General features: G+C 45.7%; 1 protein-coding gene across 1 annotated transcript in view; it reads right to left on the bottom strand.

The window, feature by feature from the left end:
- The window catches only part of LOC131562879 (contactin-4), a 229,423-nt gene that overhangs the window by 3,035 nt on the left and 209,482 nt on the right, over window positions 1-16,906 (bottom strand). Inside the window, exons 13-20 of the mRNA XM_058812650.1 lie at window positions 9,410-9,585; window positions 8,214-8,334; window positions 7,469-7,627; window positions 4,624-4,773; window positions 3,538-3,608; window positions 1,548-1,782; window positions 898-1,013; window positions 130-316 (exon numbers count right to left, since the gene is read on the bottom strand). Of these exons, the coding sequence (XP_058668633.1) occupies window positions 130-316; window positions 898-1,013; window positions 1,548-1,782; window positions 3,538-3,608; window positions 4,624-4,773; window positions 7,469-7,627; window positions 8,214-8,334; window positions 9,410-9,585 (1,215 nt within the window). The remainder of the gene's footprint in view (window positions 1-129; window positions 317-897; window positions 1,014-1,547; window positions 1,783-3,537; window positions 3,609-4,623; window positions 4,774-7,468; window positions 7,628-8,213; window positions 8,335-9,409; window positions 9,586-16,906) is intronic.

The following is a 16,906-nucleotide window of genomic DNA, read 5'->3' as shown; positions in this document are numbered from 1 at the left end:
CTGGTAAATCTGCACAAAAGCCTGGCAAGGAGAATTCTGACAGCTCCTTGAGGCTCAAGAGAGCTGGGAAATGAGAGAGGGGAGCAGTGGCCGGACCCCGCCAGGGCATCCATCCCTGCCAGCACTCACGCGGCTTTTTGGTGGTGACGTTGACGGCGGCGCTGGAGGGGCCGGTGCCAGCCGTGTTGTAGGCCCTGACTGCCAGGTGGTAGAGGACATTGCCCCTCAGGTTGCTGACTTTGGTGGATGTTTGGTTCCCCACCGTGCGGATCCTTTTGGCGTTTTCCTCCTTCTCGTCGTGCCGCCAGCAGCGCACCTGGGGGCAGAGCAGGGCTGAGGCAGGGCAGGGCTGGGCCAGAGCAGGGCTGTGGCAGTGCCCGGCCCCAGAGGGGCTGGCAGCACCCCCTTGTCCCTGTCACCGGCCCAGATGTGCTCCCAGGGACAGCTGCTGCTCCCTGCCACCCTCCCTGGCCCTGCTGGGCACCAGCCTGGCTGCAACGCTCCCTTCTCGAGCCTGGCCACTCAGAAAGGTGGAACTTTTAACCTTGTGAGAGAATGGTGGAGTTTTTAACCTTGTGAAAGAATGGTGGAATTTTGAACCATGTGAAAGAATGGTAGAATTTTTAACCATGTCAGAGAATGGTGGAATTTTTAACCTTGAGACAGAATGGTGGAACTTTTAACCATGTCAGAGAACATTGGAGTTTTTAACCTTGTGAGAGAAATCTCTGTGCACTAAAGAGGCAAAGAGAAGCAAATCCACTTCAGGAACACACCCATGGCAGGAAGAGCAGCACGAGGACATCTCTGTGTCCCCTCAAGGCTGGCTGCTGAAAGGATCCTGCATTGTTTCCCATACCTCATATCCCTGAAAGGATCCTGCATTGTTTCCCTTACCTCATATCCCTGAATTCTTCCTTTGTGCTGGCTCTCCCATGGGGGAGCCCAGGAGACTTCGACGTCTGAGGCAGAAATGCTTCTGGCCAAAACAGTGGTAGGGGCTCTCGTTGGCTCTGGGCAGTTAAAAATAGAAGTGAGACTTTTCAATTCTATGTTCAATTAGTCCCAAACACCAGGGGATTTATTTTCCTCATTGCACAAGGAAGGAAGCAAACAAACGTCCACGTTTCAAACCGATGGCCTGTCAGGCTGTGCTCCCTCAGAAATAATAAGATGTCATTACCAAACTCAACCCAGAATACCGTGTACTGTAATTAGGACAAGTGGGAACATTTTCTAATCAGTGGACATTAATTCATACTAAATCTCCACAGAATTCTTCCCAGATTACATATTACTTTTCCATTAATATCAAAAGATTTCATTATGATTAATGTTATTTTAATGACTATTGAAAAGAATTAATCACGGTTCGCCATTTATTATGAATCAGAGCAAGGCTGAGGTATCAAAGGATGTGTCAAGGTGGAAACCAAACCCTTTCAGACCCTGTTACATACAAGTAAAGATATTATTAAAGAAAGGCCTTATAAAATTGTGGTTTAGGCCTGGTTTAGGGAGAGAAGGCGAGGAGGGCTCATCTCTACCTTCCTCTGCCGAGTAGACGACGGTGACGGGGCTGAAGGAGCCTTCGCCCTTGTTGTTGTAGACGCCCACCTTGACCTCGTAGGGCGAGAAGGGCGGCAGGCTCTCGTTGCGGAACACGTAGCGCGCGGCGTCGGGCGAGGCCACCACCGTCTGCATCCAGCTGACCGTGCCCAGCGGCCGGAACGCCACCACGTAGCCAAAGCCGCCCCCGTTCTGCAGCTCCTCGGGCACTGTCTGTGGGCAGGGACGGTTTCAGCGCACACTGACCTGCCCCGGGGCACCCGCGGATCCCTCTGGGGCATCTTCGTTCCTAGGCTGGGCTTGGGGATCTCAGAGGTCTTTTCCAAACTTGTTAGTTCTGGGATTCTGGGATTGTGTGATTCTGTGATTCTGGGATTCAGTAATTCTGGGATTGTGCGATTCTGTGAATTTAGGATTCTGTAATTCTGGGGTTGTGCGGTTCTATAATGCTGGGATTCTGTTATTCTGGGATTTGGTCATTCTGTGATTCTGGGATTCTGTAATTCTGGGATTCTGTAATTCTGGGATTCTGTAATTCTGGGACTCTGTAATTCTGGGACTCCGTGATTCAGTAATTCTGTGATTCTGGGGTTTAGTAATTCTGTAATTCTGGCATTCTGTACACAGCACGGGAGATGGAAGTGTAGGAGGTCCTACGTCACATCCAACCTGAATTCACCCCATCCTGCCTGCACCAGAGCCTTTCTGCTCCATGAAACAGGAAGCAGCACCTCCAAAACACACTTTTCCTAAAGAGAATTTCCCTTCCCTCCCTGCCTGGATGGGGCCTCCACTGCTGATGTAATTTTAGGCTTTCTGGAGAGGCTGAGGTTTGCTGGGGTGAAGCAAGGGCACAGTTTCTGCTCTCCCAACACACATGCAGCTGCTCTCATGCCTTTGGGATCACACATGAAGCCCCAAAGAACACACCCTGGACACACTGACACTTCCTACCTGAGGCTTGCAGCCCCCTAAAAAACTACACTAAACCCAAAGGTTCCAAAAGTATTAAAATAATCCATAATAATGGGCCACCCTCCCTGAGGTGTCCATGGAACTTCAGCACAGGTTACTGCTGGCGACTGCATCCTACTCTGTGTTGGAAAGCTCACATAAAGAAAAGGCCTCTGGACATTTAAAAGAGTAAAACCACTCTTCTATCAAAACACAAATGATATTTTGTGCAAATTACATCTCAGACCAATGGCTGATGTTCTGGCCATGTGTGTTTTTGAACCATATTGCAGTATCTTTAGGAGACATGGCGTAACTAATTAGCCCAACAGAGGAGGAAATTTAGCACATTGAGCTGTGTGGTGAGGACAAAAACCCATTTAGAGGTTTTTAATAACCTCAGAAATATCTCTGGCGATTCATTCTGCCAACTTGGTCAGAAATAGTGCTAAATGGAAGCGTTAGCATGTCTAGTGGAGTTCATTATTAGGAGAAATATGCCAGCTGCATCGCATCACAACATGAAAATATGAGCAGACAAATGACTAAAGTTCTAACCCTATCTGCATTAAGGAATATTAAACATTTCTCTTCTCTGCATCTCCCCTCACTGGCTGCCATCAGCAGCAATGAAAGCCAGCATGCCTTGTGCTGGCTCTGAGCTGTTTGCTGCCTTATATCCCACGGAGGAGGAGGAGGGAGGAAGATGGGAGCCAGCACAGCTAAATTCCCCAAATTCCCCACCAGCTCAGAATGTTCCAAGCCTGTTTTTTCTCTTGGGTGGCTCCTGGCCATCCACATTTTGCCTTGTGGATGTGCTGGGAGTCAGGGGGAGCTGAGCTGGTGGCAAATCCTGCTCCCCATGTTCCTGCTCCCCACTTCCCTGGGGCTGGGGTCAGCCCATGCTTTAGCCCCCTCGGAGCAGCTGGGCTGTTTTTATCACACAGTCTGGGCTTTTTTACAGCCAACCCTTTGAAATCCACAGAATGCTCAGGGGGCTGGGGTGAGACTCACCTCCCAGGTAATGACCAGCTCGGACTTGCTGCCTCCACCTCCACTGACATTGGCTGGGGTCACCTCAGGGACTGCAGAAAGATAAATGCAGAAGATGGATGCGACAGCCTTGGAACCCAAAACCCACATGGAGATGGAGCAGAGCTGTGCAGCAGCAGGACACTGCTGGCCTTCCCCTGCTGGGGCCACCAACTGTTAAAATGACTAATTTGCCATGGCAAACAGCACATTAAAAGTGTGTCAACAATAGTGCATTAAAAGTATGTCAATTAACTTGTGTATTCAGTCTCTAATTGTTCAGTTTAAACATTTGTCCTCCATTAAAAAAGGTCTTTTATTTATTTCCCTGTTTCACGTTCAGTTCTTATGTGGAACAGAGGAGCCACCTGCCAGGGCTTCCCCACTGTTGGGGAAGATGAAACAGGAAAGCCTTATAAATATGATTGCCTGGCAAAAGATTTTGAGAATATAGAAACTATAAGTGAGATTGAAATGAAAGCAAGCTTTGAGATCCCTCAGTTACTGAATGACTGGAAAACAATGGTGTGGCCAGCTGAAGGTGATCCCCTTTTGGTGAATTAACACCCTCTGCTTGCAGACAGGCCCAAGGGTCAGAGCAGACCCTACAGCTTGGCAAAAGAGGTCCAAAGAGGAGTTTTTAGGGTTTAAAATGTAACACAGTGTGGTAATGTAGCGATTCTTATAGGCTATATGTAAATGCTGTAGGATTTGTATCTTGTACTAGACTGGTTAGTGAGAATCAGAATATTCAACACAGAAAATTTATTGTATTGTAACAAGAAACTTGACCTCTTACTCTCTTACCCTCCCTCTCTCTCTCGTCCTCTGTACCACTCTCTTTACTTCTCTTTACTGCTCTGAGCTGTGGCTGGCAGCTCCCAGCAGGGCCCTGCACTTGGCCCTTTGCAAGAAACCCCAAATTCCAAGCCCTGGCTTCTGAGATCTCTGGTCTCCATCCATCCCCGCCATCCCACCCCCGACGCGCCTGCACCCACAACCGGGGGATCTCCTGGCATTTATTGCACAAAGGTTTCACCCTCAGCCCCCGTGCCCAGCCCCACTTACGAGCCTCCTCAGTCCTCCTCTTCTCTGAGGGGCTGCTGGGCTCCCCGATGCCGATGAGGTTGGCAGCCACCACCCTGAACTCGTACTCCACCCAGGGGTTCAGCCCCACCACCGTGGCCGTGAACGTCCTGCCGTCGATCACCTCTGGAACTGGGGTGCAAGGACATTAAATATTAAAATACTGCTGGGAGAAAGCACAGGGGAATTTCATTTCCTTACAGGTCTTAACATAAGTAGTACTTGGTAAATTTTCTCTCGTCTTTCTAACATTTTGCCAACTGCAAAGAAGTGAACTCGTACTCCACCCAGGGGTTCAGCGCCACCACTGTGGCTGTGAACATCCTGTCATCAATGATCTTGGGAACTGGGGTGCAAGGAAATTAAATATCAATAGTAAAATACTGCTGGGAAAAAAGCACAGGGAAATCCCATTTCCTTAGAGGTGAGGGCTTAGCATAAGTACCAAGAAGAATTCGTAAATTTTCTCTCATCTTTCTAACATTTTGCCAACTGCAAAGAAGTGAACTCATAATCCACCCAGGGGTTCAGCCCCACCACTGTGGCTGTGAACATCCTGCTATCAATGATCTTGGGAACTGGGGTGCAAGGAAATCAAATATAAATATTAAAATACTGCTGGGAAAAAGCACAGGGAAATCCCATTTCCTTAGAGGTGAGGGCTTAGCATAAGTACCAAGAAGAATTCGTAAATTTTCTCTCATCTTTCTAACATTTTGCCAACTGCAAAGAAGTGAACTCATAATCCACCCAGGGGTTCAGCCCCACCACTGTGGCTGTGAACATCCTGCTATCAATGATCTTGGGAACTGGGGTGCAAGGAAATCAAATATAAATATTAAAATACTGCTGGGAAAAAGCACAGGGAAATCCCATTTCCTTAGAGGTGAGGGCTTAGCATAAGTACCAAGAAGGATTGATAAACTTTCTCTCGTCTTTCTAACATTTTGCCAACTGCAAAGAAGTGAACTCGTACTCTACTCAGGGGTTCAGCCCCACCACTGTGGCCGTGAACATCCTGCTATCAATGATCTCTGGAACTGGGGTGAAAGGAAATCAAATATCAATATTAAAATACTGCTGGGAAGAAGGCATGGGGAATCTCATTTCCTGAGAGGTGCGGGCTTAATGTAAGTATCAAGAAATACTTGGTAAATTTTCTCTCATCTTTCTAGCATTTTGCCAACTGCAAAGAAGCGAAAGAGGCAGCATTAAGCCCCTCTGCTTTATTGCAGAAATTCCTGCAATTAAAGAGTTTCTCCAAAATTGCCACAGTTTGGGAACAAAGTGTCATGACAACAGGTTTGGAGGGTCTGTATTTTTCTCTTTTTGAAAAAGGAGACAACACTGTTGTCTCTGTTTAATGGCTACTGGAACAAAATTAACCTGTGACGGAATGAGCAATCACATCATGGGATTTTTCCCTCTATCAGGAAAATAATTCTCCTTAAAGACAAGCTGGATGACACTGTCTGTCCCTGAGGGATGTCTTTATAGACCACAATTACTGTTGTATATCTCCAGCATGGCAACAAGAGATAGGAATTCATTCTGTTTTCCCTTAAACATTCATGAGAAAAATGGGTGAGTAATGGCACTGACTGCACCCTAAATCTTTGGGTTGCCAAACCTGAAACTACTTAATAAGAGCAGTGCTCTGCAGCCAGGGAAATTGCTTTTCACACCAGGGGCCAGAGCTGGCCAAAGCAGCCCTGGGTGGGTGCTGAGGAGTTACATACAGGTAAAAATCTTATAAAAGGCTTGTAAAATCAGGCTTTATTACTTCAGCTGAGCTAATAGCTAGCCTGATAAGTTCCCGTGAGAAACTTGGCAGCTTTCATAAAAATAGAATCCTGTAACACTGAAAATCTACTTATTCCCTTATGAAAAAAATTATAAGAATGAAAATCAGTTTATGTAACAATCTATTCTTATGAAAGAATAGAAAGAAATAATAGAAATAGAAAGAAACAAAAGATTAGAAAAAAATTAGAAATAGAAACAATCTATTCTTATGAAATTTACACCTATAAAAATTAAAAGTTGATCCTGTGAGAATCTATGAAAAAAACCCCCAAAAACTATCTAAAAAGAGAAAAGTCTGATAAACATGTACCCTAACCATTACCAACCAATAAACTGAGTTTTGAGAGATCATTAGCCAATCAGACTCAAACACAACACCTAATATGAACAAAACAAATAAAAATCCAGCTATCCTCAGTTCTGTTGTTGGGAGGGTCCCCAGGACAAGGTGAGAGATGAGAATCTGACTCCAAGTTCTCAGAAGGCAGATATATGATATAATATGATATATTATAATTACATTCTAAAACTATACTAAAGAAAGAGAAAGGATACATCAGAGGGTTAGACAAGAAGAATAATAAAAACCCATGACAGAGTCCAACACAGCTGATGGTGATTGGTCATTAAATTAAAACAATTCACATGGAACCAATCAAAGAGGCACCTGTTGGTAAACCATCTCCAGACCACATTCCAAAGCAATCAGATAATTATTGTATTCTTTATAATTATTGCTATAATGATTGTTTATATTAATACTGCTAAAATTATTGTTTATAATTATTGTTATAATTAATAACTACCGTTTACATTTCTTTTCTGAGGCTTCTGAGCTTCTCAGGAGAAAAACCCTGGTGAAGGGATTTTTGAGGAAATATCACGGTGACAATCCTGCTCCCTCAAGCAGCAGCATGCCGTCCCTCCCTGCAGCCCCTGGGTGGGTTCCCCCCGAGGTGTGTCCCCCCAGGTGTGTCCCCCCAGGTGTGTCCCCCCAGGTGTGTCCCCCAGGCTGCCTTACCTGTGCTCACCGCCTGCCAGCCCACCGAGAAGGGCGTGCGCGCCTGCACCACGTACATGGTGATGGGGCTGTGGTTGTCTGCCCCCGGCCTCCAGGACAGCTGGGCCGTGCTGTCTGTCACCTCCTCGATGGTCACGGCCTCGGGGGGGCCCGGGGGACCTGGGGGTGCAGCAGAATCCGTGACAGGAGGAGGAAGAGCCGGGTTCACCTTCCCGAGGGACTGGAGGAGCAGGCGCTGGGTTCACCGTCCCCTCCTGTCAGAATCTCTGCTGGTCACAGTGACCCTGAGATATGTACAAGCTTTTTTTTTTTCCCCAGCCTGGCTGTCAAAGAAGGATTTTTCTGTTCTCATTCTCAAGGTTGTTTATTGTTTTTTATCTATCACATTCTTTCCTTGACCCGCTGAGGTCTGTCTGGCAGGTCAGGTTCAGGCACTCTGCCTGCCCTCAGGGTGGTGTTATCTTTTTATACTAAAAACTACCTGTACCTTATTTACCATAACTTCCCAATACCTATCACCTTTGTTAGACAGTGAGCTTCTACTCTACACCAATCTAAAAGGGCCAACATCACCCAGAACATGGAGGCTAGGAAGAAGAAAGAAGGACAAGGCACGCCCAAATTCCTCCATCCCATGCCCCCATTCTAAAAACCTCAAAAATCTCTTTTTCACCCTGTGACAAACTAACTATTATTCTACTTAAATCCTACGACACCACCAACAACAGCAGCAAAATTCAAATACCTCTTACAATCAGGTCTGCAGCAGCTGAGAGCTTGTCCACACTTGTTTGCACCATGCAGACGTATTTCCCTGCGTGCTTCAGCTGGATGCTCCTGATCATCAAATCACCAGCTGAGTCCTGCTGATAAAGGAGGGAAAAGTGGTTACAATCACTCTTTAATGAGCCCTAAACATCATTATCACATGAAGGCCACTGTGACTAATGGGTTTACTTTATGCTGGCTGATGAAAACATCAGCAGTACGAGCCATGGCCTGTTGAAAGGATGGGAGCCTGCCTGGAAGGTGGGAGAGGGAGCATCCCTAAAATCCTGGCTCCTGCAAGGAGCAGGGCTGGGGGCTGTTCAGCACTTTCCCCTTTAAAAACACGTGACAGTGCAGGACAGGTTCACTCTGATTGCTCCTTTTTCTCTCTGGATATCCAATTTTTACCCTCTCTGCCATCCAGAGGCCCAGGTTGTGTCTCCATCCCTCCTGCAAGGGAAGCCCAGCCCAAATTTCCAAATTTGGAGATAGCAGCAGTAGTTTCATGGCTTTGTGTCCCAGCCAGCAATTTGATTGCCCAAGACTTTTGTGCTGAAGAACACGAGAGCAGAGCTCTCTGAGGGAATCTTGCATCACACACCAGCAGTAATTTGTTTTCCAAACGCCAAGTGCAGGTCTGATTAATTGTTGAATACAACTAATTAGGTTTCTGGATGCAGTGGATGCTGAGAGCCTCTCTCAGTTTCTCTCCAGACACAAAGCATTTGATACATTGGGAATCTCAGGGAAACCTCGTGATTGTGGCCTTCGGACTGAGGAATATTAATAAAGTTTGTAATTTTAGCTCTGTGGGCACAACAGGAGCAGTCACCCCAAAAAGCCATGGCTGCTGCTGTGAGCCCTGTGCATCAATCTGTGAGTTCATCTTTTAATGATTTTTTTTAAGGGATAAGAGCAAGGCTTGGGAATTGCATCTCCTTTTCCTTTCAGCATTAAATTTCACTCCTGACAAATGCAAACATGAACTGTCACCATGCCTGAGACCTGTTGCTCTCTAAAACCTCCCTCAGAGCAACATGCAAAACCCTTCCCAGTTTTCTTCCTCTGCTGAAAATTTTCCATTTCTTCCCTCCTTTTTCTTGCTGCCTTCATCCAATTCCTTCTGTTAGCAGCCTTTTCTGCAGGACCCACCTTGTCAGATTTGATACTTACCCCTCCAACCTTTTCAAAGTGGTCCCCATCTTTGTCAAAGTCTATCAGGTGCCCATTGAAGGACCAGGTGAAGGCGATGTCCAGGGAGTGGTCGTGGGACACCTGGCAGGGCAGGACAATGCTTTCTCCAACTGTGACATCCATGCTGAAAGGGGACACCATGACCCGCGTAGGATCTACAAACAACAAAGAAAAAGGGGGGAAAAAGGATTATTCTCATTCTCCTGAGGAGCAGAGACATTGCAGGGCTGAGAGAGATCCTAAGCAGTGATTCCTTAGGAAGGGCCTTAAATCAACAAGTGAATTATTCCATCTTTGGGTTTATCCTTCCTCTAGTTGTTGGATTAAAAATAATAAACTTAATAAACCCTCCAGAATCCCCTTCCAGCCACCATCCCGATGAAGAAGGAGGAAAGAAAAGAGTGCAGCAGATCTGAAAGGCTCAATTACAACTTTTTATCAGAGATTCTCTTACTTAAATCTTCTCACTTCAAAGAGTTGTTTCACACATACATTGCTCACCATGGTTATCAAAAAGCTGTTCTGTCATTCCTAAATTAAATGTAAAATCTGCAAAACTGGAATAAGAAGGTTGTATTAAAACCAGGAGTTTTTAACCTGGGAAGGCAAAGATCAGGTAGAGATTATTGTTGTTTTATTTACTGAGAACTGGCCACGCTCTGAGGGATGGCTCCACATCTCACATCCTCTCCTTGGGCCCCCACAAAGAATAAAGGAAAATGCTGAGTGATACCAACAGAACCTTGCCCAGCATGGAGCCCAGACTTTGAAGTGAGTCAGGCAGGGGCAGTTCAGGGTCTGAAGCAGAAGGGGGTGCCCAAACCAGGACATTTCCAAAGGGAAGCCCCAGAGCAGGGTGTGTGACACTGCAGGGTCTGTGTCACACACAGGCAGCAGCTCCACCCTGTTCAGGACTAACCCTGATCCCCTTCCCACAGCTGGGGCTCCACAGCTCCTCCAGCACTGCTTCAATTGTCTGTTTTTCACCCCAGTGTGAGTGGGGCTGGCACAGGAAGATGAGCCATGACACATTATGCAGACTGCAGCTCCTCGTCTGTGCCCGTGAATTCCCTCTGCCTCTCAAGTTAACATTTCTCTTCCATTTCTGTTGACAAAAATGCAGCAATTTTTTCCACAGGGCCTCAGAGGAAATGAAAAGGAGAAAAAATATTGCTTAACAATGAGACCAAAAGTCTGAATATCATACAGAGATAGATATTTTTGCTTATTCCAAAAATCTACTCTGCACAGCTGTCATGCTAAAATAATACCAGTATTATTCAATCTCTGGTACATGACACCAAAATCTCAACAACTTCTTCCTGAGCCTATTGCCCAGCTGCTTAATTCTCTGCTAAAATAATAAAGATACAGCAGCACAGATATGGACTGGGCAGAGCTGCTCACAGAAATCCAGGGGATGCAAAGCTGTTCCTGCATTTTCAGCCTTCTCAAAAGTCTGCAGGAGGTGGCGAGAAAGATTTTGTTGCTGTCTAGAGAGATTTCAGATCGAGTCTCAGGGACTTGGCTGTGTTATCTTGGACAAGTTCAATTTGTCTGTATGTTGTGTTCACTTCTGACCAAGCAGAGGAGCTCTTAGAACAACTTGTATGACACTTAATTAATCAATGAATTAACACATTAAATATTTCTCAGGTGTTTATAAACATGAAAGGAATGAAGAATATAAAGGCTATAAATATATAGATATATAATATGTAGAATATATAATTTATATATAATTTTTATATTAATATATAATATAGAATATATAATATAGAATATATAATATATAATTGTAAAGAATTTTAGAATATAAAATAGATTCTAGAATAAAGAATTCTGGTACGTAATTTGTATTCCAGAATTCTATACAATTACATTTATAGAATATATTAGATATAAATATTAATTAAATATTAATTAAATTTAATAAAATATTCTTTATGGAATAGTTATAGTCTAGAATATAGTTAGAATACTATAGTTTTATATAGAATATTAGAACATTATAGGTTTATATAGTTAGAACTTTATAGGTTTATATAAACCTGCAATAGAGAGAACAGAATAGAAATATAGAAGTATAGAAGTATAGAAGTATAGAAGTATAGAAGTATAGAAGTATAGAAGTATAGAAGTATAGAAGTATAGAAATATAGAAATATAATTCTAAGATTTATATAAATGATATCAAGAAATGTGTTTGCTGGAGGCCAGGGCAGCTCAGCACAGCTCCTGGAAGAACTCTGAGTGCCTGGTGCTTCCAAAAACGCCTGCAGGTTTCAGGGAATCCTGGAATCATTCAGGTTGGAAAAGATCTTTTAAGGTCACCAAGTCCAACCACTCCTCACCACTGTCCCCTGTCCCACACGCACACCTCAGTGAAATCCCTCTGGGCAGCTGCAGGAACCTTTCCCTGGGGAATCCCTGCTGCCATCCACCCTGAGCCCGGCCTGGAGCATCCCTGGGGTGGCAGGAGCACAGCTGGATGTGACGCTGGCAGGGACAGGCTGTAGGTGTCACTGAAGGCTCGGCAACAGCAGAGCTCCTTCCCTGCCTGCCTTCCCCACCAGCACTCTCAGAGGATGCTCTCTGTGGGACAGAGGTGACACTTGCCAGTTTTCTGTGGTTTTTCCAGAGGCTCCGAGCAGCCCGGGAGCTCCTGGGGGCTGGAGCAGACCCTGCTGGCCCCGGCACAGCTCTGGGTGCCCAGCCCTCCCTGCTGGGGGCACCGAGGTCACCCCAGCTCGTGTCACCTCCTTCAATGCCACCTGAAATCCTGATTTTCCTGCCTCGCCTCCCCCAGCTCCCCCAGCACAGTGCCCGAACTGTCTGGCTGATTCATGGATTTGCTGTATCCTACAAGAGATTTTAACTAATCTTCTTTCTTCTTTAGAAGAAAGGGAGCTGAGCATCACCTCCCATCTGTGGGAAGGCTGTGATTGCTTCCCTTCTGTCCTTTATCAGCTGCCCATCATCAGCCATGAGGGAATCTCCTGATCCTTTTGGGATGCATTTTGGGATGCATTTCCAGCTGCATTCCCAGGCTGCAGCACCAAGGATAAGGCCTGGGGGTCACAATCTATGAGGGAACCACCCCAATGGATGGGGTGTCCATGGGGAGGGAGGATTTGTTCAGGGAAGGCAGCTCTGCTTGTCACATCCATCTGCAGATGTGCAGGACGTGACACGGGCTGCTGTGGCAGCACACCAGTGACACAAACCTCAGCAGGGGCTGACACTCACAGAGAATGCTTTTTTTCCCTTAAAAAATAGGTCAGAGCAGCTTTGGAATGAGGCCAGACACGGTGTCAGCAATTGTGTGCCAGAACTGTCACAGCAGAATCCTCACTGACCAGGGGGCTTTTCCCAGACCAGGTGGACTCAGAATCACATTCCCAGTTTGGCTCAGCCCTGGGGATGGGTGAGGCACTCCAGGATCCAGCCCAGCCCTGCAGGCGAGAATATCCAATTACAGGCGAGAATATCCAATCACAGGTGAGGATACCTGAGTGCAGGTGAGGATATCCAATTACAGGTGAGGATATCCAATGGCAGGTGAGGATATCCAATTACAGGTGAGGATATCCAATGGCAGGTGAGGATATCCAATTACAGGTGAGGATATCCAATTACAGATGAGGATATCCAATGGCAGGTGAGGATATCCAATTACAGGTGAGGATATCCAATGGCAGGTGAGGATATCCAATGGCAGGTGAGGGTATCCAATGGCAGGTGAGGGTATCCAATTACAAGTTAGGATATCCAATGGCAGGTAAGGATACCTGAGTGCAGGTGAGGATATCCAATGGCAGGTGAGGATATCCAGTTGCAAATAAGGATATCCAATGGCAAGTGAGGATTAGATAAGCAAAAGAGGAGGAAGAGTACCAAATGAAGAGGAAGGTTGCTCCAGTGTGGGCACAGACTTGGAGTAATTTGGAATAAAATGAGTTTTCCCCCTCACTTTCTGTCTGACCTTGAGCAAGTCATTAAAAGTCTCTGCTGCCTTATTTGCCCAGCTTATAAAATAAAATGGATCAGGCCTTCATTAGGAACTGTTTTAGGTAAGGATATCCAAGTGCAGGTGAGGATATCCAGTTTCAGGTGAGGATATCCAATTACAGGTAAGGATATTCAATAACAGGTAAGGATATCCAGTTTCAGGTGAGGATACCCAATTACAGGTAAGGATATCCAATACCAGGTGAGGATATCCAATACCAGGTGAGGATATCCAGTTTCAGGTGAGGATATCCAATTACAGGTAAGGATATCCAATACCAGAGAGGATATCCAATACCAGATGAGGATATCCAATACCAGGGGAGGATATCCAGTTGCAGGTGAGGATATCCAATACCAGGTGAGGATATCCAATACCAGGTGAGGATATCCAATAACAGATGAGGATATCCAATACCAGGTGAGGATATCCAATACCAGGTGAGGATATCCAATAACAGATGAGGATATCCAATACCAGGTGAGGATATCCAGTTGCAGGTGAGGATATCCAGTTGCAGGTGAGGATATCCAATACCAGGTGAGGATATCCAACACCAGGTGAGGATACCCAATGGGTGCTGAGCAGACAGTGGGACCTGCAGTGCCAGCCTGGCTGCTGGAGGAGCACAGAATGTCACACTCCAATAAAGGCTGAACTGGAACATGCTCAGGAGACGCAGCTCCTGTTGTTAAATTGGTGCAATTGAGCATTCAGAGGCAGACTAAACTCAGAAGGGATAATGTCAGCATTTCCAAGGCTGGCTGCAGCTAATACCTAAATGCTTATTTAGACATCTAGCCCAGCACACAGGAGGAGGTCAAAGGAGAAGGAACAGAAGGGAATACTTGGATTTTCACATTTTTATCCAGAACAAAAACCCTGAAGAAATCAAAACTCCCCTGCACAGCCCCCAAATTAGCAGTTCTCTCAAACTGTCTTACTTCTAAAGGAAATTTTCCAAAGACTTACTCCTCTCTCTCTTCTTCCAGCCTTGCCTTCATTCCATGCTGCTGGGAAGTGAATGGGAATGTTGTACAAGATCCTACAGAATCATGGCACAATTAAGTTGTAAAGGGCTCCAAGATCATTAAACTGATCATATTCCAAACTTCAGCCTGCTCTGAGGTCTGCAGTACCTGTCCCTCTCCCATTCCCTCTTCTGCCTGAGCAGGGAAGGTCTGTTGGAAATACTCCTGACTGCTGATATTCCTTATGAGGACCTGGGCTGATTAGCAACAAATTCCAGTTTGATTAACCAGCTAATTACCTAATTCTCTCAGACTAGTGTTACGGTGTTAAAGATCCAGATATATTCTCCTTATCTGCATAAACCATTTCCTGTACAAGATTTTTCTTGTAGATGAACTATAACTCGAGCATTTGGGACTCATTTTCCTCAATTTTTTTTTTTTTTTGAACGCCAGCATGTTCACCAATTCCATTTTGGCTTTTATCAGCAGGAGTTAATAAATGCATCTCAGATCAATGTCCTCTATTTGCAATGACATTTTACATTATTGTATTGATTCCAAGGCACATCATGTCTGGAGATAATAAAAATCAATCCTGGAGGATGTGGTTTCTATGAGCAACCAAAGAATCAAAGTCCAATACATGAAAATACTCAAATTTGCTCTATTTTTTTTCCTTTCTGTTTGTGAATGAAATACTTATCCAGGACCATAAGGCCAAAAGCCTGTGAGACCTGACTGGTGAAACTTCTGGGAGCTTTGAGTGCTCTGTCATGAGAGAGGGGAAAGAGGGAAAGAGTGCAGGAGAGAGGGAAATACAACTCTGAATTAAAGAGATTAAAACCCAGTGAATGACTGAACACAGAGAGGAATTAGCAGAGCAAATTACAGCTGAATGGACTGAGTACTTCACGGGGCATGGCCAAAATTGGGATGAAAAAGCAATGGGGAAAAGGTTAAGTATTTACAGTTTTTGGCCTTTAAAATATCCCACCTGTGAGCTGTGCTGAGTCACACAGATGCTTTCAGGAGCAGGCACTTGGCTTTTATGCCAATTTATCCCTTTTTCCCCTGCAATCAGCTATTACACACATTCTTAACAGGAGATTCTGCAGCATTTCCACCCTCTGGTGTGTACTGTGGCAGTTCAGCCTAATAAAATATAATCCTATTAAAAGCAGACACTATCAGTTCTGAAAAGGGACTTCAGGGCTGGGACTGAAGTCACTTAGCTCTGATTTTAGAAACATTTGTGATTAGTGATTAGAGCTTTCCATGCCATCAGGCAGCACAGATCTCTGCAGTGAGCCACAGCCCTGTGTTCAGCAGGGATTAGGGGAGGCAGGGAGGGAACATCTGGAACATCTGGAACATCTGACCTTTCCTGGGAGAGCACAAACCCAATCCAGCAGCACACTGGCTGGGCTGGGCCTTGAGGATGTGCTCAAATTGCTCTGCTGAAGGAGGATCCTTATCTTGTTTGGCTGAAATCCCCTCAGCAGTGTGGGGACATGGGATTATTTCAGTGGGAGCCTGAGCCCCTTTGTCAGGAATTTTCTGTGAGGATTGGAAAGCTGTTGTAAGAGGAGACTTTGGCTGTTTCTCCCTGTGATCTGTCCCTTCCAAGAGCAGCAGTTCCCTCCTCAGCTCCACTGAAGGGCTTCCCACAGATGGGAAACTCTCCGGGGCTGATGGCAGAGTGTCCCTGGCAGGATTGGGTGCCCCCAGTGCCCAGAAGGGATGGGCAGCACTCAGGGGATTGCATTCTGCACACCCCACCTGCATTTCTGGGTGGCTGGATAAAAAAATGAAGGTTTAAATCTGAAATGAAGGTTATTTACATCTGAAAACACATTGAGAATGGAACCGCACAGGGGGGATGCTGAGGAGGGGTGTGCCATTAGAGCAAATTCAAAGCCAAAACATCTGAAAATACACCCACTCCAGTGAGAGTGCAGGGAGGGAGGAGAGCCCCCAGCACTCCACTTTAACCTCCCTTTTACCCAGTGCAATGCAATCTGATCAAATCAAGCTCTCTCCACACAATTGTCACCAAGCAAATCACACGTAATGGGCTCTGGAGATGACAATCAAATCCGTCACTCAGGGAAATTTGTTCCTGCTCTTTGCAGCAGGATGCAACGGAGTCTGATTACAGCAGGAACCTCAAACATCCTCCAACAGCTCTGCAGACTGAAATAAACCCCACTCCACTCCAGAGCTGCCTCCAGTGAGAGCTCCATGTCTGACAAATGACCCAGGTGCTGGTGACAACCCTTGTGGATAACCTGGGGAATTCACCTTTTGTGGGCCATCGATTGGGACGAGCTGATGTCTGTCTCTTCAGGTGGGGAATACTCTGCTGTCATTGCAGAAACGATGAGCACCTCCCAGAGAAGGTTAATCAGATACAGCAGAAATCACAGCTAATCTGAGATAAATTGCAGCTCGCTCAGGGATCAGTCACTGCTCTCCTGGTACCACAAACCA

Source organism: Ammospiza caudacuta, chromosome 12 (assembly GCF_027887145.1).
Source record: "Ammospiza caudacuta isolate bAmmCau1 chromosome 12, bAmmCau1.pri, whole genome shotgun sequence".
Lineage (NCBI taxonomy): Eukaryota > Metazoa > Chordata > Aves > Passeriformes > Passerellidae > Ammospiza > Ammospiza caudacuta.
The sequence above is the reverse complement of the archived record's forward strand: the minus strand, read 5'-3'. Positions and strand labels throughout refer to the sequence as shown.